Below are 25,250 nucleotides of genomic sequence, written 5' to 3' on the forward strand. Positions count from 1 at the left end.
TCACAAGGGCCCTTTTACAAGACTTTTAGCGACGGGTACCTTCAAACTGAAATGCCGTGCTCTATTTAGAGTGCCCACATCAAGAGCTTTGTCCTTTGTAGTGAGTAGGGCATAGGGATGATCACTTTCGACGGGAATTCGCCCCATGTTTCATATGAACACCGTTTGTTGTATCCAATCCCTGAATTGCTTGAGATTGGCGAGAAGGATGTTTCAACTGCCTTGAAATCACTTCCCTCAGCCAAATATGCTTTGAGTGTCAAGGCGTGTGTACAGAAAACACGCACCAAAGGTGAAACAAGATGCAGTCTGGGATCAAACAAACAATACACACTTTCAAAACCCTCTGGATTTGGGAAGACACTCGTGGACCATGTGTGTCCAGCCAGGCTTTCAATAGCGGGACGTTTTTATCCATCCAGTGAATGATTTACATTTATGCATTTATGACATTTAATCTAATGCAGTGACTTTTATAAAGTGTAACTTGCTAAATTAACAATTCTCAATTATGAAAGCACCTTCAGATGGTTCTCTAGTTGCTCTCATGTCTCTCGTCTCCATCAGTTTTTAGAGAGGCACCAGTTCCACGTGTTACTGGCCTGAACTCTTGTCTTGTTGATGAGAGTAACTGGTGCATCTCTACAAACTGATGGAGACGAGAGACATGAGAACAACTCGAGATACACAAAGACAAAGATTCCCCATTTAGCCTTAACAGACTGTAGGTGCAAGTGCTGTTAGCGAGCACCTATGAAGGCCGGAACGGTACACGAGGGGGTGGGTGGCCAGCACCACGCCCGACCACCTTTGTCCCCCCAGTGGCGATGTTTACACACCGCACCAGATACACACCGCACCAGGTACTCATTTTAGGCTGAGTCGACCTAGGGGAGGCCAGGGACCGGTTCAGATAATCGTCACTGGTGTTGGCCATGAGCGGGAATCGAACTCAGGTCCCAGGTTCGTAGCGCAATGCGCTAACCGCTACATTACTGCTCCACTTAATACTTAATATAAAGCATTGTGACGGTGCCAAGTCACCATCATTTTAAAATAAGAGTATGAGGTTTATTTTGAGCTTGTTTATAGTTAAAAGCCACATATTATGCACAAATTAATTTTTTCTGGTTATTTGGGGGATTTTGGTTGAACAATAAACTGCATCTGGGATTTTATTTATTTTGGGAAAGATTATGAAAATTTTCCTAACATTCTAGAAACCGATTTTAAAGACTATCAGCCGTTTAATCGGTTATTGCCTTTCCACCACCTTAGTTATCAGAGTCTGCAAAATCCACAATCGGTCAACCACTAATTAAAACACTAAAGTTTGACCATTTTGACTAGTGGTTGGGCGATATGGGATTTTAAATAGCCAATGCTGATACCGATATCTGCAAAGCCTGGTGGCTGATATAATGACAATATACAAAATATAATATAATGATAGCACATAAGTTATACACACAATTTTAGAATTGAACTGAAAAACATTTTACACAATATTTACTCCAAATTCTCTAAAAAGAAAAAAATGCCTCGACGCCATGTTGGGTTTTTTTTACTGATGGAGTGGAAGTCGCAGATGATGAAGGCCACCAGGTAGGTGCTCATCTTCACTGTTGAGTCAAAATGATCCTCCAGTACACCATTGCCAAGACAAATGTAAAAATCAGCAGTTATAATTGATAAACCCATACATACTGACCATTTTAATAGATGCTTCATTTATGTGTACCTTGGGCATGTTGGATATGGAAATGCGCCTTGACACTCTTTGTACGTGTATGGTGAAGTTGCCTTTGAACGCTGGTTCATCAAAGCAAGGGATGCCAATCTCCTGTAAGTAGAAATCACAAACTTTGAGGTTTTTGATCTTCTAAGTCAGAAGTATGAATATTGTTAATGATACTATGCAATGAAGCACCAAGTAGAGTTCGTCTTACCTGACCTCTCCACTGCTTGTGTTGTATGTGCTTTTATAAAACCCATGAAAACTGTCAGACAAGTTGGCCGAGAGCTCCAGTTGCACCACATGGCATCCTCTCTTAAATGTGAAACCATCAGAGAAGACAGCTATCTGTTCATAGGGTTCATTCTCACTGACTTAAAGATCTTGAGGATGTTCTGGCCCCAAGAGCAAAGCTCTGGAGATCTGGAGGTTATTGCAGTGGAGGATGATGCCTCTGGTGGCCTGTTCTACCTCCAGGAGAATCTGAACTACTCCAGTGAAGGTCAAAGAGGTCAGGTTAGGGTGTATGAGGAGGTCATGGTGTTGAGGTTTCACAGTGTCAGGCAATCTCATCTTTCTCCAGGGGAAAGGCAGCACATTTGTGTCCATGTTTACAGATGCTCCATGGTTGCATATAAAAATACCACGGAATAAAATGGCAAACCTAAGGCAGCCTAAATAGCAAGACTTGGTGAAGTGTATCTTGATGCTGGAAACTAAATGTGTAATTAGCAATGATATTAAAATGGGTTCTCAATGTTACACATGGGCACTCTATACACAATACTGCACACAAGCCGGTTTCTCGTAAAATCAAGGACCGTGACCCCCCCAACCCCACCGCTAAATGACTTTTGGGCCGATTTCTCTTCCCAGTAGGAGAGGACTAGCCATAGGGAGAACTGGGACTTTTCCCGGCGGGCCAGCCACGAAATGGGGCAGAACGGGGGACAATAAGCTGAAACGGGCCGCTGCATTATGCCCAACGGTCCTGGTTGAAGCGGGCCACAAAACGGTGCCGTGATATGCAGAAAAGGACAGCGACCCACCCCCACCACTCAACAACTTTTGGGCCGGTTTCAAAGTAAAATCCAGGGCCAATTTCTCTTCCCAGTCCACTCCTGGGGGTAGGTATAGTGTTTCTGTCGGACTCCAAATAAACAATAAACAGTTTGTGAACGTCGCATCAGAGATTATTCAGCAGAGACGGGCCACTTCTATTGAGAAATTGGAACGCTCAACCAAGAAGCTCTGAGTGCTCAACGGTGAACGACTATAGAAAGGAAGTCCCGCCTTACAGTTAAAACAGCCAATCACCTTTTAGATACAGACTTAACCCATTCAATCAACTCTAGAAAGCGCATGCCCATTAGATATACAAGCTGGGAAATTTTTAATTTTTTACCGTAATATGCGGTAAAGGATCACAATTTATGATAGCGGTATTGTCAGATTTTATTGCTGATTTGAAATATGTTCTTTTATCGTAATCTTGATCAACCATTGTTAAGATTTCGGTCTTTCACCATTGAAGTAGATAAGAGCTGCACTAGCACGACTGGAAATGGCCTCCCGAGAGCGTTCAAAGATGACCGACAGTGGACTGACTTGCTAGAAAGACTTTGGCCGCATGCAACCGGCGGTTACCTTCTAGACACGGATGCACCAGGAAGAAACCCGGGAAGGAAAAGCAACGTCCTAATGACCTAATTGAGGACAGCCTCCATCATAGTAGGTTTCGTAATTTCAGATAAAGATAGTGAAAATTGGCGCCATCAGTACTAGTCATTAAATATAGATGAACATTCAATTCAGACAGCAGCGAGAAACAACCATAATTAAAGCTGCAAGCAGCGTTCAACGGGGTCTCGCACCCGGGTGCACGTTGGGGCTGCTGTGCCAGGGGAATGTCACTCCAATTTTTTAGCACTTAAATGTTGTTAAGAGTGTATTCACAGTCATTTCCTGTCGCCAGTAGGTGACGCTATGACTATAACTGAATAATGGCATATAGAGATGTTCAGGCCGGGACTCTTATAAAACATGTGACGTTTAGAGCAGATTGGACATTTTATGTTTGAGTTACAATAACTTCCTGTTTCATGGCGAAACATTGAAATTTGTCAGGCCGCCACAGACACGATGTTCAAAGAAAACTCACAAGCATCGCAATTTAGCATCGCAAAGGCCTTTAGATTAGAATAACCAAATATGAAGTATATCTGATCTACTTCATAAAGTCTCTAGGAGGAGTTCATTAAAGTACGAGGCCTGGAAATGGCAAAAACAGCCAAAATTTTGGAGAAAAATTTAAATAGCTGACTTCCTGTTGAGTTTAGGGCATGGGTCCAAGAGACTTTTTTGTCGGTATTGGCATGTTACACACAGTGTACCCATTTTCATACGTGTAGGTGAAACGTAGCGTAAAGCGCACATTGTTGAATGTTTATAGGTGGCGCTATAGAGCCATTTTGCCACACCTAATTCTGAAACCCACATCAGATGTAAACATTCGCCACTTCTGATGCGTGTGCAAAGTTTCATGAGTTTTCGAGTATGTTTAGGCCTCAAAAATGGGATTAATTTGGGAGAAAAAAAAATAAACGCCTAGAAGAACAACAGATTCCTCGCAGCATCGGTGCTCGCGCCATAGTAAAGACCGCTGAGGGAAATCATTGCCTGATACAGAAACCTCCATTAATTAATAATGATGGGGTGAGGGGTATTTTTGTACATTTCTTTGTGTCAGTTGGGACATAACGACAAATTAAATAAATCCATACAAATCCATTTTTAAACACGAGGTCTTGAGATTTATTGGGCATGTACATGGCCAACAAAATGTGGACTTTCTAATGAATCAAAAAAAGAAGATATTTTTTGCATGGGATAGAAGTCTATTTGGTCAACGTTACTCACTCTGTTAGAGCACTTCAATAAAGTATTTTTCATCCTGGAAGACAGTTAAAGATTTGTATTCACTTTTATACAGTATAAGTGGTCCCTGAGAAAAAGGTTAAAAACTAAGTATATAGTTTTGTCAATTATATCCAAATAAGTTGACATCTTGGTTTCCAAACCTTTATACTTTTTTTACAGTTGTTTTGGACTTCTCTCAGTTTGTCGTAGCAAAGTGGGATTGTTGGATGGAGTTTGCTGTTGATATTAAATTCAGGCAATATTTCCTGAATGTCTGAACTCCACTGCTCAGTCCAGACTAAATAGCAGACTATCCTCATACAAACACTGAAGAGTAATTATGTATGTAGATGGTTTCTAACCGTAGTTCATGCTTTATTGCACAATAACAAATCAATAAGGAAGCGTTTCTTGTCAAACCAAACCAGTGTTGAGTAAACTCGTCCTTCCTAACTTTATGTTAGAGTCAAATTTCACTTGGGTACAGAACAGAAGGCATATAAGCATTGTATGGGATTACAGAAAGGGTTTTCATATCAGTTACTCTGAGGTTGTTAATCTTATGGCCGGATCATACATTGATAGCTGCCATATTAACAAAATAAAATAGAAACATAACATAAAATCACAACTAAATAAAGTTTACAGACAAACCAAATAATCTGGGGTCAAATCATACAGCCGGGATCGACGCATATACCATTTAAAATAATCTATAAAAGCTTTTATTTTTCATAAATAAAACCTTTTTCCAATAATTCACCATTTCCTAATGAAACTGCAGGATCTAGTTCTTTCTACGATGCATTTGACGATTTGATGATGTCACACTTATGATGATGATGTTTATTTCATTTAAAGCAAAAATACAAGCAAGTAGAGACACTGAATTTCAGTTTATTTTGCAGGTCTTCTCATCGGTCCAATCGTCCCGTTTCCAGAGTTCTACACTTTCTCATCCATTACTTCCTTTGTATTTGTGCCGGCTGTTGTCTAAAGAGCAAAAACATGATGGTGGATTCGTGAAAATCAGCACCAATACTGTGTAATTATGTAAACACAGACACACTTTATGACTTCACCTGTTCAACCATCTTCTGCATCGTCTCAATGACGGAGATCATCTGACTGGCGTTCTCTTTCAAACTCTTCTCGTATGTTTTGTTGAGTGTCTCGGCTTTCTCTAGTTTTCTCTTGAGCTCTTTGTGTTTGATCTGTTCCTGTTGATCAGAGGCCTGTTTCGCTTCTGCTGCCTCTAAATCACACAGATACACAAAACGCAATGGCCATACTTTAGAAAACAGACCACAACTCAAATATGAACGATCCAAGCGTAAAAATGTACATGGGTGACCATTATATTTACATTTCTGCATTTGGCAGACGCTTTTATCCAAAGTGACTTACAGTGCACTTATTACAGGGACAATCCCCCCGGAGCAACCTGGAGTTAAGTGCCTTACTCAAGGACACAATGGTGGTGGCTGTGGGGATTGAACCAGCAACCTTCTGATTACCAGTTATGTGCTTTAGTCCACTACGCCACCACCACCACTCCATTACTGATGATCCCATAATACATGAATTTATTATCATGTATGAACACCCATTTGTTTTTGACTCGTCTCAATGCGGGTGGCGGAGGACGAATCTCAGTTGCCTCCGCGTCTGAGACCGTCAATCCGCACATCTTATCACGTGGCTTGTTGAGCGTGTTACCGTGGAGACGTAGCGTGTGTGGAGGCTTCACGCTATTCTCCGCGGCATCCACGCACAACTCACCACACGCCCCACCGAGAGCGAGAACCACATTATATTGACCACGAGAAGGTTACCCCATGTGACTCTACCCTCCCTAGCAACCGGGCCAATTTGGATAAAAGCGTCTGCCAAATGCATAAATGTAAATATAAAACAAGTAAATATTGGCGGATACAGAATATGCTCAAGCAATATATGTGCACCCCTAGTGTAAAAATCCCAATATTACAGTCATATCTCAGGTCCTAAAACAGAAGACTGCGTTATTTATCTGGCTTTCTCTTACCAAGTCTAGATTGTAGTGTGGCGATACACTTCTCAAGTTCACGCTGTGCTGCTTTGCTGCTGTCCAGAGACTGAAGTAGGTTTGGTAAGTTAATGACATTCCCTTTGTAGTTAACTAGATCTGGGTTACTAGAGCGTCGAGCAGAGCCTCTCTCTTTGCAGGACGGACCGGGAAACAGTGCTTTATTTCCTGAGAGAAACACACAGAGACTTTTTCTAATGCTACAGGTCAATGTGTTTATACATGTATTTGTTGCTGTTGAGTATTGGCCGTACACACACCCTCATCAGTGACGCTGCTGTCTGTCTGATTCATGTCTGTCCAGCGACTGCAGAGATTTCTGTAGAGACAAAGACCACCGACCAGCGTCTTTTTCACTAGATCCTGTGCCTGATGAGTGAAGGACAAGAAACAGATCTAATCAGGGACAAAAATGCAACACAAATGCCCCGAATTACAAAACGCAGGTTCAAAAAATCTTTGTAATGAGTTTTCAAGATTTCTTGGCATAAATATATATATATATATAATATACAATCTAACTAAACAGATTGAGCATTTATGCTAATAAATAGATTAAATCGAAATATTTGATATCAAAAGATTCAATAACATTTGCCCTCATAAAAGGTAAAAAAATGGCACTAAAAATTGATCCATCCATCCATCTTCAACCGCTTATCCGAAGTCGGGTCGCGGGGGCAGCTGCTCCAGCAGGGGGCCCCAAACTTCCCTATCCCGAGCCACATTAACCAGCTCTGACTGGGGGACCCCGAGGCATTCCCAGGCCAGTGTGGAGATGTAATCTCTCCACCTAATCCTGGGTCTTCCCCGAGGCCTCCTCCCAGCTGGACGTGCCTGAAACACCTCCCTAGGGAGGCGGCCAGGGGGCATCCTTACCAGATGCCCAAACCATCTAAAAAAACATCGATCCAAATATACATAAATATCAAATATAAATAATTATTGGGTGACATAGTTCATTTCTAATCATTTTCTGTGTTCTTCTCTTCTTAGTAATTCAACTAATTGATTATTCAAAATGTTATCTAATACTTTGGGAACATTTCCTACATACCAACTTCAAAGAACACTTATTTTGATAATCGATTAATCTAACGATTATTGGAACGATTATTAGAACGATTATGCAACGATTAATCGTTAGCTCTTAACAGATTATTCAGCTTGTGTCCTGACTTAAAAGGTTGTATTACTAACAATAAAGAGGACAAAGTAGGAAAAAAATACCTCTAAATGAGATTCACTGAATTAAAGTGAAAAAATACTTTTTATGAAGTTTAATTCAGTAAAGAAATTCACTGCAATAAATCCTATTATTAGTGTTTTTGTCTTGTTTTCCATTTGAACATTTCTTAAAATCCTTAAAACAAGATACATTTACTTGAGAAGCAACATATATGATATTTAGACTTGCTTTAAGAGAAAGTATCTTTAAATATACAGTAAGTGTATTTTATATATTAGTGTATTTTTCACTTGGTTATATTTCTGCGAGTGCAGTAAATACAAAATATACTTATATTAAAGATCTGTTCTCTAAAAGCAAGTCTAAATATCTGATATGCTGATTCTCAGGTCAATGCATCTTTAGATATTTTAAAATATTTGTATTTTTAATATTATATTCAACATTCTGAAATATACATGTTTTTATTCTGCAGTATAGTTCCTAAAGTATGTATGTTGTTTTAAAGGAGTTTTAGATATTTATATTGGAAACCAAATCAAAAACATATTTTGTTGTCAGTGTATAATGGGGCAACGACTTTACCTCTCTCACCTTCTGTTCACTTCAATTCATCTTTAACTCACAAAAAAACAATCTCTCTCTTATTAATAAAGCTGCGTATTGCCACATGTATTATGATTCAATAAATCATGAGCAATCATGTTATAGTCTAGCTGCATTAAGCGTGTGCGCTCGAGGGACGAGCGTCCCGTGACAGAGTGTGCATCAGCCGGTGCAGTTTCAATCTCTCCCGCTTATATGGGACATTCACACGACTCATAGAAGAGGTGCTGACCGCACAGAGAAATGCCAGTTTCAGAGTTTGTAGTTATTTACATGATCTGCTTCTGTATTATTTGAACTTTAATTAAGCATTAAATATAACTGCATTAAAGATGTAATGCCGGGGTTTTTCCTTTAAAGAGCTCCGACTCCACTTATTCCACAGCGAGAGTGCTTCTGTATTTACTTATTTGGTATTAGTGTATAATTCCCTTGTACTTTGCGATCTAGAGTTTCATCTGATCTCATGTTACGTTAAATGAGATCAAACGACTATTCGACATTTTTTTTTATTGTTGACGTTGCCGATAAAGTCGACTAATCGTTTCAGCCCTATAGTGCAATAATTGTATATATTGAAAAAAAAAAATCACATTATATATATATATATATACTGTATATTACTGCTGTCAATCGATTACAAATTGTAATCAAATTACATGATAAGCCGATTAATCAAATCAATTAATCGTAATTAATCAAATTAATGAATATTTGTTGAGAATGGCCCTCAAATAACAAAAACTCAATATAATTATATATTTAAACAGTTATAAATATAACATATTAAAAATGTAAATAATTCAGCTAATTAAAACATGTTATATTATTGTGGCAAACGAGTAAATCATTGATACAAAAATACAAAAAGTGGCTTTTTTTTATTTCCAAACGATTGAACAGAAGCCTTTCATACAGTCATTTTGCAAATGAATTTGTCAATCGTTCCGACTATAAGGGCTTTTCTAAGACTAATAAATTATTAGATAAATAGATTTCACGCAAGAATGCATCCTGTGTGAACAACCCCTTAAAATGCTCTCTACATTAGGCAGCTCACAAGGTTTCAGAAGAAAGCTGAAGTGGGAATAATGACTCCAAATGGTTTTCCAGAATTCTGAGAAACATTTGAATGGGAAGCACACCTGAGCAGGACTGAGATACAGGCCGAGAGACAACAGGACGTTGAGCAGATCCGGCTCTCGGAGACTTCCTGTGAGATGACGATCAAAGAACACCCACGACAGAAGCACTTTACGAGGGAGTTCTGCAGTCCAGCCCAGAGGACGCTCCTGAAACCACACAGACAGAGCGATGTTCAGAGGGGAAACATTAGACGAGGCTCAGATACAAACACAAACGTGAACGAGTCGATTCTTACATGCTCCTTGATCAGCTGATTGTCTGACGGGCTGCTCGTCTGACCATCTTTTTCACTTGAGATCTCATCCGTCTCTCTCTCCTCATCCTTCTCTTTCAGTTTGGTCTTCTTTACATCAGTCAATATTTTATTTTTCGACTGCTGCTGCTCGTCAGATTTTTTGGGCTCCTCGTCCTACAGAAAGAAAAGTGGAGTTCAAATCTCTGAGACCACATTGAAAATCTTTTATTTTAGCCTTGAATGCGGTTCAGGTTCAATTTAACCCGTTTAAAATTTTAACACCGATTTACATCAATTTAAAAGGAATTTTCCGGGTTCAATACAAGTTCAGCTCAATCGACAGAATTTGTGGCATAATACTGATTACCACAACAAAAATAAATTTCGACTTGCCCCTTGTTTTCTTAAAAAAAAAGCAAAAATCAAGGAGTCACTTACAATGTAAGTCAATGGGGTTTAATCTGTAAACATTAAAATACTCACTTAGACATAAACAATATGTGTGTAAACATGATTTTACTGCGATAATATCACTTACTGACTTATTTTGTGTAAAGTTAGCCAATTTTACAACTTCGTTACCATGACGATGTCATGTCAATGAACACTTAAACGACTGTAAAACTGACAATTTAAACAACTTTACAGCTCAAATAATACATTACAAGTTTTAACGGAAGAATTAATGTAAGTGCTTTTATAAAATTATAAGCTTCACATTTCTGCCTTTAAACCCTCCAAAAATTGTCCCCATTGACTTTCATTGTAAGTGCCTCACTGGAACCTCCATTATTGCTTTTTTTAATGAAATGGAGGGACGAGTCGAAAACTCACGTATTGTCATTTTTACAGTCGCTTTAGTGTTTGTTGACTGTGACGAGGAGGGCGGTGAGGGCGGGGCCGGGTAATGAGGACACACGGCCGGCCCTGAATCGAGCTAATCAGCCGGGAGGGGGATAAAGACGAGCGGGAGGTGCCAGGTCGAGAGAGATGCATGTCTGTCTATTCGTTTATGTTTTATGTTGTTTTAAGTTCATTTATATCATTAAATCTTATGTTGACTGTTCAGCCGGTTCCCGCCTCCTCGTCGCCCGTCCTTATACTGTTGCATTGACATTATGCCGTCATGGCAACGAAGTTGTAAAATTGGCTATATGTTCACACAGATGCGTTAAGTGATTTTATGACAGTAAAATCATGTTAACAGACATATGTCTAAATTTGTGAAACAGTATTTTAATGCTTACAGATTAAACCCCATTGACTTACATTGTAAGTGTATCACTGGAACACACATTTGTGCTTTTTTAAAGAAAACGAGGAACGAGTCGAAATTAATTTTTGTGGTAGCAAAAATTGACACAAACGCTGTCCACTGAGCTTAACATGTATTGAATCCTGGAAGGGTTAAAACTGGAAATACACAAAATTTTGGGTATAAAAAAATTATAATAATTAAAAACAAACTACTAAAAACTAAAAACAAAGAAACGTTATGGCATAAAATTAGGAAATATTTATGATACTGCACTATTTCTAGGTCACAAATCAAATGTGAGCAAATGTGTGAATGAGACAGTAGCAAAAACAGCCTGTTTAATTGTTAGGGTCAAAGTGACCCCCTTTATTTTCCTCTTGCACAAAGACACATGTAATAAAACTTAGGGTGTGTTCACACTTCTGAACCCCAAACAAGTGGACCGAGACCTGAATAGTGGGTCTCGCTCCGCTTCCAAATGAACTCTGGTGCGGTTCGATTGATATATTAACGCAGCATGGACCAAAGACGTCTAAACGGACTAAAAACAGGAAGTAATTTGCCTAATACTGAGCTCAAGCATACCTGGTTCTTCTCATTATAGGAGCTATGTTGCCCATTACAGTTCGGGACAGGCGTCAGAACCGCCATCAGCCGTCCTTGCAGCATATTTTCGCTTGTGAGTGCAACGGAGGAATTCCTGCCACTGTTTTGAATCCTTTACACATTTTAGCACTTCGTTTGTTCTCAGCTGGTGAAAGTACCACCATATATATACATAAATAAATATTACGAGCGCATTTCGCCAGCATTGTTTTGGATGATCGGGAAGTTCCATCAAAAAATATACGTCATAAAAGTTGTCCAATCAGGTCGTTACTTTTCCCTGATGCCTTTGGTTTTGTGTCGTTAGGTTCGATGTTTAAAAATGCCAGTGTGAACGCTACACGAACCAGGACTAAATGTATCATTTTCATTTTTGGATTTATTTTTTGTGTGGATTTTCTCCCCTTTTGGAACGCCCAATCCCCGATGCGCTCCAAGTCCTTGTGGTGAGTGACTCGCCTCAATCCGGGTGGCGGAGGACGGATCTCAGTTGTCTCCGTGTCTGAGACCATCAATCCGTGCATCTTATCACGTGACTTGTTGAGCGCGTTACCATGGAGACGTAGCGCGTGTGGAGGCTTCACGCTATTCTCTGCGGCATCCACGCACGACTCACCACACGCACCACCGAGAGCGAGAACCACGTTATAGCGACCACGAGGAGGTTACCCCATGTGACTCTACCCTCCCTAGCAACCAGGCCAATTTGGTTGCTTAGGAGACCTGGCTGGAGTCACTCAACACGCCCTGGATTCAAACTAGCGAACTCCAGGGGTGGTAGTCAGGCAATAGCGAAAGTTAATTTATTTGAGTGTACCGTGCTTGTGCTGTTGTCCTCCGCGTCAGAGATCAGAGGGTCAATCGGACCCTTCGGCAGACGGCACAGACACTGATACAGCTGAAACCCGAAATCTCTCTGCAGCATCTCACTGAACATCTCCGCCATCAGACAAACCTGATAGAAAATGCACACATGACATCACATCCGATACATGATACACGTTTCAAATGCTTTACACTTGCTGCATTAAAGGAACGTCCCGGGTTCAATACAAGTTAATGTCAATCAGCATACTTACAATGGAAGTCAATGGGGTTTAATCTGTAAACATTATAGACACAAGACATAAACAACATGCGTGTTAATATGATGTTAGTGCGATAAAATCTCTTGCAGGGTTTCTGACATTACATCATCAAAGCAACAAAGTGTATATTGTTTACGTCTTGTGGCTTTACCTTTGAAACAGTTAAGCTCTGGCCCCATTCACTTCCATTTTAAGTGCTTTACTGTAAATAAACAAAGGGACGAGCCAAAATCATTTATTCAAAATCACACACCTCATAGCAGTCTCTTGTCTGGGGCTCTAGTAGTGATGACAGAGACACAACGGACAGATTCAGTCCAGCATGAGGGTGAAAAACCAAAGACGGGACCTCTGGGAGAGATGATTCATCATCCTGGACATCAGAAAAACCCCACAGGTAATCTGATCGGTCATGTGATTTGAAACATTATTTCACTGTTATGCAGAGCTGCACGTGTGTACCTGTTGCTCTTGTCGTAACTTCGTCCACTCTTCTTCTGTCGGCACTAGATTCCAAACATCCGGCAAGAAGACCACGACCGTCTCCATTTTCTCTCCGGACAGGTATCTCAACTCTGCCATCCTGTGCCTTTAGAGAGAGGAAAGAAAGCTCATTATATTCCAGCAACATCTTCCACAACTCAGCTCGGACCTGGAAATTATCATCGGAAAATATCCTAAAGAAAATAATGTTAGTTTTCATAATTTTTTGGCCAAACAGAACCGCTTTCTCTGCCTTTAAAACACCTCTTCTTTCCTGATGATGTAATCAAGGCAATATAATATGAACCAATGATATCACAGCCTAACATGTTTTAGTCCAATCAAATCCTGATGGATAAAATCAAGTCCTACTTTACATTATTTCCTGCTAAATTATAAAATCTTAAATGTTGACAAAATATAAATTACCCTTAAATATGGAAATGAGCCCTTTTTAATGAATGAATATTAGATACATATTAAATATTATATTAATATGGTTATTTAAAAAATATTAAATATTTTAAAAAATATTAAATCATGTTAAATAAAAGAATATTAATGAAATATTGACAAATATAAATTACACTTAAATATGGAAATGAGCCCTTTTTAATGAATGAATATTAGATAAATATAAAATATTAGATTAATATGGTTATTTAATAAATATTAAATATTTTAAAATATTAAATCATGTTAAATAAAAGAATATTAATGAAATATCGACAAATATAAATTCAAAAGGTAAATATAGGGAAATTAGCCCTTTTTATTGAATAAATATTAGATAAATAAAAAAAGAATATTAAATAAATATTGTCAAAAATATAGATTTTTATGGTAAATAAAAGGGAAATGAGCCCTATGTTAAATAAATAAATTTAGATAAATATTTCATATAAGATTAGTATCATTATTAAATAAATATAAAAAAAATGTATATATTCAAAATGGTATACTATTAAATTATTAAAATCTAATAAATATTGACAAAAATAAATTCAAAATGTAAATGTAGGGAAAAGACACCTTTTTATTGAATATTAGATAAATATTAAATATTATATTCATAAGGTTATTTAATAAATATTTAAAAAACATTAAATAAATATTGACAAATATAAATTCAAAAGGTAAATATAGGGAAAAGACACCTTTAATTAATTAATAAATATTAGATACATATTATATATTAGATTAATATGGTTATTTATTAAATATTACATATTTTTAAAATCTTAAATAATATGAAATAAAATTATATTAAATAAATATTGACAGAAATATCAATTCAATGGTGAAAAAAGGAAAATGAGCACTTTGTTTAGTAAATAAATGTAGATTAATATTTAATACAAGATTAAAACTATTATTAAATAAATATTAAAATATATAAAAAATGTTATACTATTAAATAAATAAATCTTAAATAAATATTGACAAATATAAATTCAAAAAGGTAAATATAGAGAAATTACACCTTTATTTAATTAATAAATATTAGATAAATATTAAATATTAGATTAATGTGGTTATTTAATATTACATATTTTTTTAAATATTAAATAATATTAAATAAATATTGACAAATATAAATTCAAAAGGTAAATATAGGGAAATTACACCTTTATTTAATCAATACATTTTAGATAAATATTAAATATTATATTATTTCATAATAATTCAAAAATATTAAATATTAAATAATATTAAAACAATATTACATTATAAAAATTGGCAAAATATAAATTCTATGATAAATAAAGTGAAATGTGCCCTTTGTTTGACACATACATTTAGATCAATATTAAATATGAAAATATATTAAATATGATATAATATTAAATAATAAAAAAACCTAAATATTGACAAAATGTCAATTCTAAGGGAAATAAAGTGAAATGAGCCCTTTATTTAATGAATAAATATTAGATTAATATTATTATGTAATAAATATTAAACACAAAATATTAAAATATACAAAATATACCAAATTAAAAATAAATATTGGGAAAATATCAATTCAATTGTAAATATTAGGGTAAATTAGCCCTTTGTTTAATGAATAAATATTAGAGATATACTGTACCTATTTATTAAATGGACATATTGAGAATCATACAACTGAGGTTTATGGGTAATGTATAGAGACAGACCATTGTGTGCAGGCTGACAGGTCCAGAGCAGCTTGAGTCTTTATGCAGCGCACTGCAGTGTTGATTAGAGTCGAGCTGTCCTTCAGCGGGTTTGAGCCGTCCAGTTTGAGTGACCAGGAACCTCCTGGGAGCTGCAGTTCACCTCCACTGTCCACCAACATGAACTACAGTGCACACAAAGAGAGTATTTAAAAAACGCTTGGGTTTTTAAGAATGACAGGAGTTTAAAGCTGCTTGAAGGACATGTAATGAATTGGATATATATTCATGCTTAATTAAAATAATTTTCCAGGTTCAATACGTCAATAAGTTAAGCTTAAATCGACAATATCTCAAGCATAATTAGCACAAAAAGTATTTTGACCCATTCCTCCTTTGTTCCAGTGAGTCACTTACAATGGAAGTCAATGGGGTTTAATCTGTAAATGTTAAAATACTCACCGTTTCAAAAGTTTAGCCACAAGACGTGTGTTAATATGATTATTATTGTGATAAACCTAACTTTATCGGTGTAAACTTATAGCCAATTTTGCAACTTTGTTGCCAAGACAATGTAACGACAACGTCCCTAAAACCCTAAAATGACGGTAAAAGCGATGATTTAAACAACTTCAATATCACATGTTAACAGAAGAATTAATGTAAGTGCTTTAATAAAATTATAAGCACCCTTTTTAGCATTTTACATAGCAACTGGCCCACCTGTGGGGGGGTGTTCGCTGTCCTTTTCTGCATATCGTGGCGCCGTTTTGTGGTCCGTTCTGCTTAACTTGGCGGCTAATTTTAGCTTATCGTGGCCTGTTTCGCGGACGACCCACCGGCCCGCTCGGTTCTCCCGATGGACAGTACGCCCCTGATCGGCCCCAAAGTGCGTCGGCCCACCGGGAAAATGCCCGGTATGCTAGCTCACCAGTCCAGCCCTGGTTACCGTGAGTTTTGTAGGCTAGCTCCATAACGTAAGCTAATGTTTGTTCATAGTGACTCACTGGAAAAAAGGCGGTAACCGTTGCACTCCATTTACGACAGATCGTTCTTACTTTGAGTAGTGTTGTAGGATGTACAGCCTCCTTCAGCGTCTGACCGTCCTTTGAGATGTTACAACACTGTGAATAAAAGCGTTCTAGGCACGGCATAGAGAGTAACAGAACCTGTGGAGAGAAAACAATGACAGCATTGCACTTGGCCAATGTTTTCAGGCGTGAGAATGCAAGTGATCACTTTCAATTCACTCCTAAAAAAGGGCAAGAACTGTCTGAAATCTCTAAACAAATCAATGATGCCTCAAATCACACCATCAAATACAGAAGTGCATTTTCCGCTTTGTTTCCAAAGTTATGTCTGTTCCTGTCTAAGTGGGCTGTTCTTTGCCAGAATAAGCGGTCATGTGGACCAGACTTTATGCTGATAGTCAAAACACAATGTACCTTAACGGTGACCGTAGAATCTGTAGACTCGCAGACAGGGGTTTCAGTCTCAGGTTGCCGTGAGCCCATGTGAAACAGACAGGGTCCTCTCAGAGGCAGAGGCTGTGTGAGCGGGAAACTCTCCGTCCAGGACAACTGAAGGTGGACGAGGTTTGAGGGCACCAGAAGATGAGGGTACCGCCGCTGAAGCTCCAGACAGTCACAGGCCTGGCTGAAAACATCAAGAGAAGATGTGGAGCTCAATCAACTGCATTTGTGGCACTTGTTTATTAAAAAAAAATAGAGACAAAGTCGCCATTAGTGAGGCATTTACAATGGATGAGGGCCAGTTCATAAATGTTCATGTTTCAAAAGTATAGCCACAAAACGTAAACAATGTGTGTTAACATGAGATTAGTGCGATAAAATCAGAGGCTTTTACCAGCATTACATGGTTACCAGATTACAGGGTTACGTTGTCATGGCAACCGAGATGTACCATTGCATATAACTTTACACTGAAAAGGCTACTAAGCCATTTTAATCACACTAAAGTCATGTTAACGTGTATAATGTTTACGAATGTATAAGTATACTTTTGAAACAGTGAGTATTTTAACAGGAACTGGCCCCATCCACTTGCATTGCAAGCGCCTCACTGTAACCGCGATTTTTGCCCTTTTTTAAAAATAAATAAAACTGTTGTTGCCATGGCAACGGAATGCCAGCGTGACGTTCACACGGTGCACGCAAAGGAAAGCATAAAGGGACGTGACGGAGCTATCTGTAAAGCGCTGACTACTGTGTAATTCATCCGCCTAAAAAAGTAGTCCCACTTCAAAAGGACGATTTCGACGGCTTCAAAGATCAAATAATAAACACTTTGACTGGGAACGCTTGCCCCTTAGACGTCCATTGCGTGTGCCTTGCTGTTAACACAATTGGGTTTCACTTTATTATAATGTGTCCTTGTTACAATGTAATTACAAATGTAATAACTGCTTATTACTCATTAATAACATGTACTTACTATAGGTTTAGGGTAAGGGTTTTGTTTAGGGTTAGTTGCTTGCAATTATGCATAATTGACTGTTATTACTATAGTGCGTCCATGTAATATGTGTAACAAGGACACAAAACAAAAGGACCAGTGTAAATTATTTTCTGTGGTAATCAACATAATGCCATTTATTTCAGTTCAAGGATCATTCCTTGAACTGCCCACTGACTTACGTGTCCCTAGAGAAACAGGAGAATAACGGGGTGTTTTGTGTGGTTACACAGGATGTCTTTTTGGACATGTCCTCTTCTGACAAGGCCCTCCATCTTTTCCTCTTTTGGTGCATGGCGTCTCCTCCCCACATACCTGCTCCGCCGTCGTCCCTGAGACATGAAAGAATCAGTAAGGACAAAAAATATGCAAAAAGAACACTGAACCACTGAACATGTGATCCGACTCACCAGCGTCCACCTCTACGACCTCCCATAACCTCAGCGTGTCTTTTCCGAGCGCCACCCCAACCGTCAAATGGACCGTTCCAAGGCATCTGCTGGTGATGGCCCATCGGGATCATACCACCTGTCACATTAAACACAAAGAAACTCAGAATAAACAAAACAACGCCAATGAAAGCCTCATGATTACAGAGGATGCTGCAGCAGGTTTAATAATGGACGGTCTGTCACGTACCCTGATTTGGCTGCATGCTGGGAATCAGAGGTGGTATCTTTGGGGATTTCAGCAGTGGTTGGGGTTTACTCCCTAAAATCCCGGGTTTCAGATTTGAAGACATGGAGGGCAACAGTGGAGGAGGAGATTTAAACGGCTGATAGAGAGACACAGAAAGAGAACCAGTTTTAAACATGAGTTCCTTTAAGTGACCTTGACAATTTTTGACAATTTTTATTGATTAAAAATTGCCCCAACTGATTGATTAAATAATATGCACTCATTTTGTATGCATCCTGCAACCATAAAGCTAAATTTTTGTTGATGTTACGTGTTAATTTAAAATGCAATTTTTTGGGGGGTTTTAACAGAGCAGATTATTAGTCAATGATGTAACTCTTTTGGACTCTTTTTTGTCCATATTTATAAAGTTATTCAAAAACACATTAAATTCACACAAAACAATTACTTTTGTTGTTGTTGTTGTTGTTTTCCTTTTCTCCCCAATTTGGGATGCCCAATTCCTAATGTGCTCTAAGTCCTCGTGGTGGCGTAGTGACTCGCCTCAATCCGGGTGGCGGAGGATGAATCTCAGTTGCCTCCTGAGAACATCAATCCACGCATCTTATCATGTGACTTGTTGAGCGCGTTACCATGGCGACATAGCGTGGCTTGTTACATAGCGCCCGTTTAGGCTTCACGCTATTCTCCGCGGCATCCACGCACAACTCAACACGAGCCCCACCGAGAGCGAACAACAAACATTGGCCAAGTGCAATGCTGTCATTGTTTTCTCTCCAAAGGTTCTGTTACTCTCTATGCCGTGCCATCTTTTGCTCATTTTGGCATTACAAGTCATCTGTTGTTTTCCAGCTGATGGAACAATGTGACCTTGATGCTTGCTTATCTGCTTTGTATGTTTTCGGCTCTGTCTTGATCACAAAATGTACTTGACAAGAATGTACTTCTGTAAGCGAGAGGAAACTACCCCATATACGGAGGATTGAGAAAGTTCAAGGTAATGGGTGAAACCGGCCTTGTGTGACAAGAACCATATAAACCTCTTGCTTGCTTTTAATAAATCAAAGAACTGCTTGTGACATTGTGTGTCTGTGTATTTCTTCCCACCGGTGAATTCACCGCCTGATTGAAGAGTGACTGCAAGGAAGGCAGAAAAAGCACTAAAATCGTATTTTACTAATAGTCCTGGTGTCAGAAGTGGGATATCTCCGAACAATTCCACTTAAACTCTTTGTATCTCTACGATGGTCAGGATCCGTCTGAGACACTAGTCGTAGAACGATCAATTCACAAAAACCACGGTCAGATCACTCGAGAGGTGAGGATCTTTGTTGTTGAAGACTGTTAAAAGGGCCAGTCCTGTGGATGAAGTGCGGTGGATTCAACTACCAGTCAGTAGGAGTTTCAGTGCCGCATTCACTCTTCGTTGAACAAAATCAGAGAATTGTTCATACCAAAAACCAAAACGGGACAAACTATAAGTAGACGAACCGTACGTACGCAAAACGCCCATGCATTGGATGTTTAGAAACCAAACCGTTTGTCAGTAACCTGGCCAGATGGTCAGAGGGGAAAAATGCAATTTGATCCGTTTCCACGAGAGGGGTTGTTAAAAAGATCGATTTAGACAACGCCCATTCAATGGTGAACAAAGGATGGGGCGACCCAAAATGGGATTATAAATATATGAATAATCATTTGAGGTGACCAAGAAAGAATTAATTGACGAACGATCTACCGGAAATAAAAATGGAAGAAGCCGCCACATCCACGAAATTAAGATTGGTTGCCCACTAAAGCTAAGCAAGGTTGAGCCTGGCCAGTACCTGGATGGGAGACCTCCTGGGAAAACCAAGGTTGCTGCTGGAAGTGGTATTAGGGAGGCCAGCAGGGGGTGCTCACCCTATGGTCTGTGTGGGTCCTAATGCCCCAGTATAGTGACGGGGACACTATAATATAAAAAAGGCACCGTCCTTCGGATGAGATGTTAAACCGAGGTCCTGACTCTCTGTGGTCATTAAAAATCCCAGGACACTTCTCGTAAAGAGTAGGGGTGTAACCCTGGTGTCCTGGCCAAATCCCCCCCATTGGCCCATATCTATCATGGCTTCAAATTAATCTCCATCCCTGAATTGGCTACATCACTCTACTCTCTCCTCCCCACCAATAGCTGGTGTGTGGTGGGCGTTCTGGTGCACTATGGGTGCCTAGAAAAGCGCTATATAAATGTAAGGAATTATTATTATTAGATTTTAAATGGGCTAACACACAGACGTTCGGACATATGACAGAATTTCTAATCAAATTATCAGACTATAAACAAGATCTTTTGCCAGATTTGTTCAAAATGCATGCTTTTGTAATCATACCAGACTCTCCATTTTGTTTACTGGGCTGAGATCTATTGCATAAAATTGGTGCACAAATCGTTTTTGACAATGCTTCTCTGCAACTCATGTTTCCTGCTGTGTATTCGAGTCACTGTGCCTACAGGAGGTGTGGGGGAGAAAGTGAGCAGACAGCAACTGCTGTCGGCTGATGAAGCAATAAATAACCCCAGACTATGGGCTCAGCACAAAGATGAAGCTGGCCTTATAGATGTGAAACCACATACAGCTGTAACCACTCCAGTATACTGTAAGCAATATCCACTATCGATTGAAAAGGAAGAAGGTATTAGGCCAATCATTGAGCAATTGATTGAACAAGGTATTCTAATACCAACACATTCTCCGTACAATACTCCTGTGAGAAAGGCTAACGAAACTTGGAGATCACATTCATTGAACCACTTTCTCCAATAGTCCAAGATGGTCACATGGTCATTTTACTATAACTGATTTAAGTTCTGCCTTTTTCAGTGTACCCGTTTCGCCTGTGACCCAGCCATTGTTGCATTTACCTGGAGTGGTGGTGGCGTTGTGGTCTAAAGCTAAAGCTAAACTTGTAATCAGAAGGTCGCTGGTTCGATCCCCACAGCCACCACCATTGTGTCCTTGAGTAAGGCACTTTAACTCCAGGTTGCTCCGGGGCGGATTGTCCCTGTAATAAGTGCACTGTAAGTCGCTTTGGATAAAAGCGTCTGCCAAATGCATAAATGTAAATTTACCTACGGGGGTCAACAATATACATGGACGAGATTGCCACAAGGGTACAGAGATTCACCGGCTGTCTTCTCAGCTGTTGTGCACTGTACATTACAGGATGTGAAACTGCCACCTGACACATGCCTGTTGCAGTATGCCGACGACATTCTGGTTACTGCTGAAACATCAGAGGATTGCAGAAAAGCATAAATGATTAATTGAAGCTACAGTGGGTCAAACAAAAGGTTGAATACCTTGGACACATGCTAACAATGGGGACTGTACGCATACCTGCATATCCAATCAAGACAATTTTGCAAACTGAACAATGATGATGCAATCTAATGGACTATGGAAATGGACTTGGCATTTAAACATCTGAAGTAATGCTTTGGGAAACCACCAGCGCTGGGTCTTACAGACTACAGAAAGCCTTTCCATCTGTACGTGCACGAGGCTGGGGGGACAGCTGCTGCAATCCTTGCCCAGGAAAATGTGCGTATTTATCTAAAACACTGGATTAGGTTGCAAAGGGCTTCCCTGGTTGTCTGCGAGCAGTGGCTGCAACAACGATGATGGTACAGGATGCAGAAGGAGTTCTGCTTTCACATCCTCTGACTGTAAACACACTCACCAGGTAGGTGCTATTACGCACAATATTTCAACACAACACATGAACCATATAAACCTCTTGCTTGCTTAATAAATGAAGAACTGCTTGTGACATTGTTATACACAGTGAATTAATCTCCTGATGGAAGAGTCACCATGAGCAAGGCAGAATAAAGCATGTCGAAAAATGCTTATTCTGAGTCTTCTTTGTAACACCATGGTCAGGTTTGATTGCAAGCATAATGGCTTAAACTGACACTTCAAATACATTTTAAAATGCTACAATTTGACAAATAATAGTTTGATAATGTCTAAATATATATCCTAATGCATATCTAGTGATACAATATAAAATTAGGTTACAACAAGCCATCAGGCTACACAGTATGTGGCTACAGCCATCTATTGGTGGTTACCATAGACTGTAAAAAAAGATGGACGCCGCCCCTTCGCTCTTTTCCATTGGTGAGAACTGAAGCCGCCAGTGTCCCGATATGGCGCTGACATCTTGGCACTTGAGTCTGCACAGTTGCGATTTCGGGACCAGACCTCCACAGTAGTGAGCAGGATGTAAAGCCGCGAAATCAAGGCCCCGCCCTCACTCTCGCTGAATCAATCGCAAGCACACGCCCCTGCACTTTTGACTTTTGACGGTGTGAAATAATTAATTATAGAAATGTAGATATTAAATTTAAAGCTCCAATCTCCTCAGTCCTCCGAAGATCCCGAAAAAAAGTCAGTTGGTGCTTCAGTGACTACTTCACTCAGAGAACCTGTCAATCACAGCTGTCAATCATGATGTCACAGCAGCGTTTTATAGCATCAAATAACTAAAAACAAACTTATTTTGAAAACAAACACTTGAAATGACATCAACGTGATAGAAACGACAGTAAATGACAGAAACTATCTTTGGAAAAAAGATATGTGAAATGTAATTTAATTGTTTAGTTGGTCTCACGTCCCGTTGAATAACATGGGGAGGCGGGGTTTATGACCTATACTAGGACTAGTCACCGGGGGGCGATCGAGACGTTTTGGCTTCACTTTTGAGGGCTTGTGCGGCACACTTGGTGGTTACTAACATGACATGGTTTTTAAGTCTTGTCATTTATAGTTTGTTCACAAGATGGCATCAATCTGCCAGCAATTTATGTCACATTCTCATATTTTCTTCATGTTTCAATTTATAGAAATGTAGGTTCTGAATTTGCTTATTTGTTTGCGCAAATGAATGTTCAAATTTAGTAATGTACTTGTAAATAAGATCAAAATAGCATAAAATCCCCAAAGAAACGCTTAATTTTATTCTCACTTCAGGGAAGAAAATATAGTATCATCATCATCATCATCATCATCATCCTCAAAACAAAAAAAAAAGCATTACACATCTAAATCTTCCGGTCAAAAATGACCATGAATACCAAAGGAAGGTGCCATTTTTGAATACCTTTTACATCAATGTTTTGTAGAAAATGCTTTATATGTTTGTCCAAAATTCACAAAATCAACATGGATGCAAATGTTACATTTCCATGAACTTGACACGTCTTTTAAACTCAATTTTGAATAAAGTTATAATTTTATTAAATCGTAAAACTTTATAACATTGACCGTTAATCATTCCCTTGCTCTGTATATTTTAAAATACCATGCATAGGACTAAAATACCAATATTGCCTGTGTTTACTTCATAAATTGTGTAATAAATCAGGAAGTAAATCTAATATCTTTCACACCATAGTCGACATCCCGTGTGCAAAATGTGGAAGTTGAGATTTCTAAGCCAAAGTGAGCAAATAGGATAAGACATACATTAAGTAAGCAGATTAATATAATAATTAATATGAAAATAAAACTGGAAAAATAATAAGCATAGCATACACCGTCCAGAAAATAACCATTCAGTTTAAAGATGTGCATTATTTGCAAAAATGCAAATATGTAATTGTTTTATGTTTCATTAATTCTTTATTGTAAAGAACAACATCAATTGTATGTAACATCAATTCTTTATATAAATATTTTATCAGTGTTAGAGGAAACATTGTCGCCTACCTGTCCATTCAAGGTCTGAACTCTCTGTGCGGTCCAGCCGACGGGCTTCATGGGGTCCTGGACAGCTTTCACCAACACCTTCTCACCCACCAGTGGCACACGACCCACCACAACACTGCAGCAACACACAAATATTGCACTGACCCACATTATATCAACAACCTGACACTATTACAGAATATCCAACCATACCAACCTCACTGGAAAATGAACCTCCTTGTCAACAATGCCATGATGCTCCTGCATCTGTGTGACCACCCCGGTAAACACACGCTGCCTCATCTAAACACAAATACCAGTCAACAATAAACACATAATAAACAAGAGACTGTGTAAATTTTTTTTTTTTCTTATGCACAATAATAATGACAAAAAAATCCCGTCATATATACCTGTGTCTCCATAACAGATTTTCGTGTCTCCTTTGCATGCACAAAAAGTATTCTGAATGATTTGAAAGACATGCATCGTTAAATATTACAGCATTATTATTATTAGAATTATTAAGATAGTGTGGTGCAATGATCTGTTTGTTGTGCAGTTGTACTTCCGACTGTATCTGCATGAAATTATTGGCACTTTAGTGCTGTTTTGCTTTATGCACAAATCGTTATTTAAGTATTACCTATTAGGAGATATGTTAAATAATTAAATGTGACATTTAAATGGGTAAACTCACTTGTATTTTGTATCCGTGTTCTGTTTTTTCTCCACGTTGATGCTTTTGTTTGCCTTGTGTCAGTTCATCAAAGAGGTGTTTGAGACTACAGCGACACCAGCGGTCAGTCGTTATAACTACAGGTGATAGTGCCTGACAGCATAAACTGTGTTTTACTGAAAATACAACATCTGAGGCGGTATAAAAATGTCTATATATAATATAAAACACATATCAGTTTTTAATAGTAT

At 38.6% G+C, this 25,250-nt stretch overlaps 1 protein-coding gene and 1 pseudogene across 1 annotated transcript; both read right to left on the minus strand.

Moving 5' to 3' along the window:
* Window positions 1-563: 563 nt before the first annotated feature.
* On the minus strand, window positions 564-4,132 carry LOC127635779 (endoplasmic reticulum aminopeptidase 2-like; annotated as a pseudogene).
* Window positions 4,133-4,561: 429 nt separating this feature from the next.
* Window positions 4,562-25,093, minus strand: LOC127635570 (cell cycle and apoptosis regulator protein 2-like). Its single transcript, XM_052115694.1, has 19 exons — window positions 25,021-25,093; window positions 24,734-24,785; window positions 24,538-24,623; window positions 24,342-24,456; window positions 18,586-18,721; window positions 18,357-18,474; window positions 18,129-18,278; window positions 16,917-17,127; window positions 16,530-16,640; window positions 15,493-15,656; window positions 13,313-13,439; window positions 13,104-13,223; window positions 12,580-12,717; window positions 9,899-10,072; window positions 9,663-9,809; window positions 6,983-7,091; window positions 6,702-6,890; window positions 5,737-5,909; window positions 4,562-5,647 (listed from the first exon to the last, which is right to left on the minus strand). Exons 2-19 carry the CDS (start codon window positions 24,743-24,745, stop codon window positions 5,600-5,602), a joined length of 2,328 nt encoding a protein of 775 aa, XP_051971654.1. The 5' UTR covers window positions 24,746-24,785; window positions 25,021-25,093; the 3' UTR covers window positions 4,562-5,599.
* Between the last annotated feature and the right edge of the window lie 157 nt (window positions 25,094-25,250).

Source organism: Xyrauchen texanus, chromosome 43 (genome assembly GCF_025860055.1).
Source record: "Xyrauchen texanus isolate HMW12.3.18 chromosome 43, RBS_HiC_50CHRs, whole genome shotgun sequence".
NCBI classification, from domain to species: domain Eukaryota; kingdom Metazoa; phylum Chordata; class Actinopteri; order Cypriniformes; family Catostomidae; genus Xyrauchen; species Xyrauchen texanus.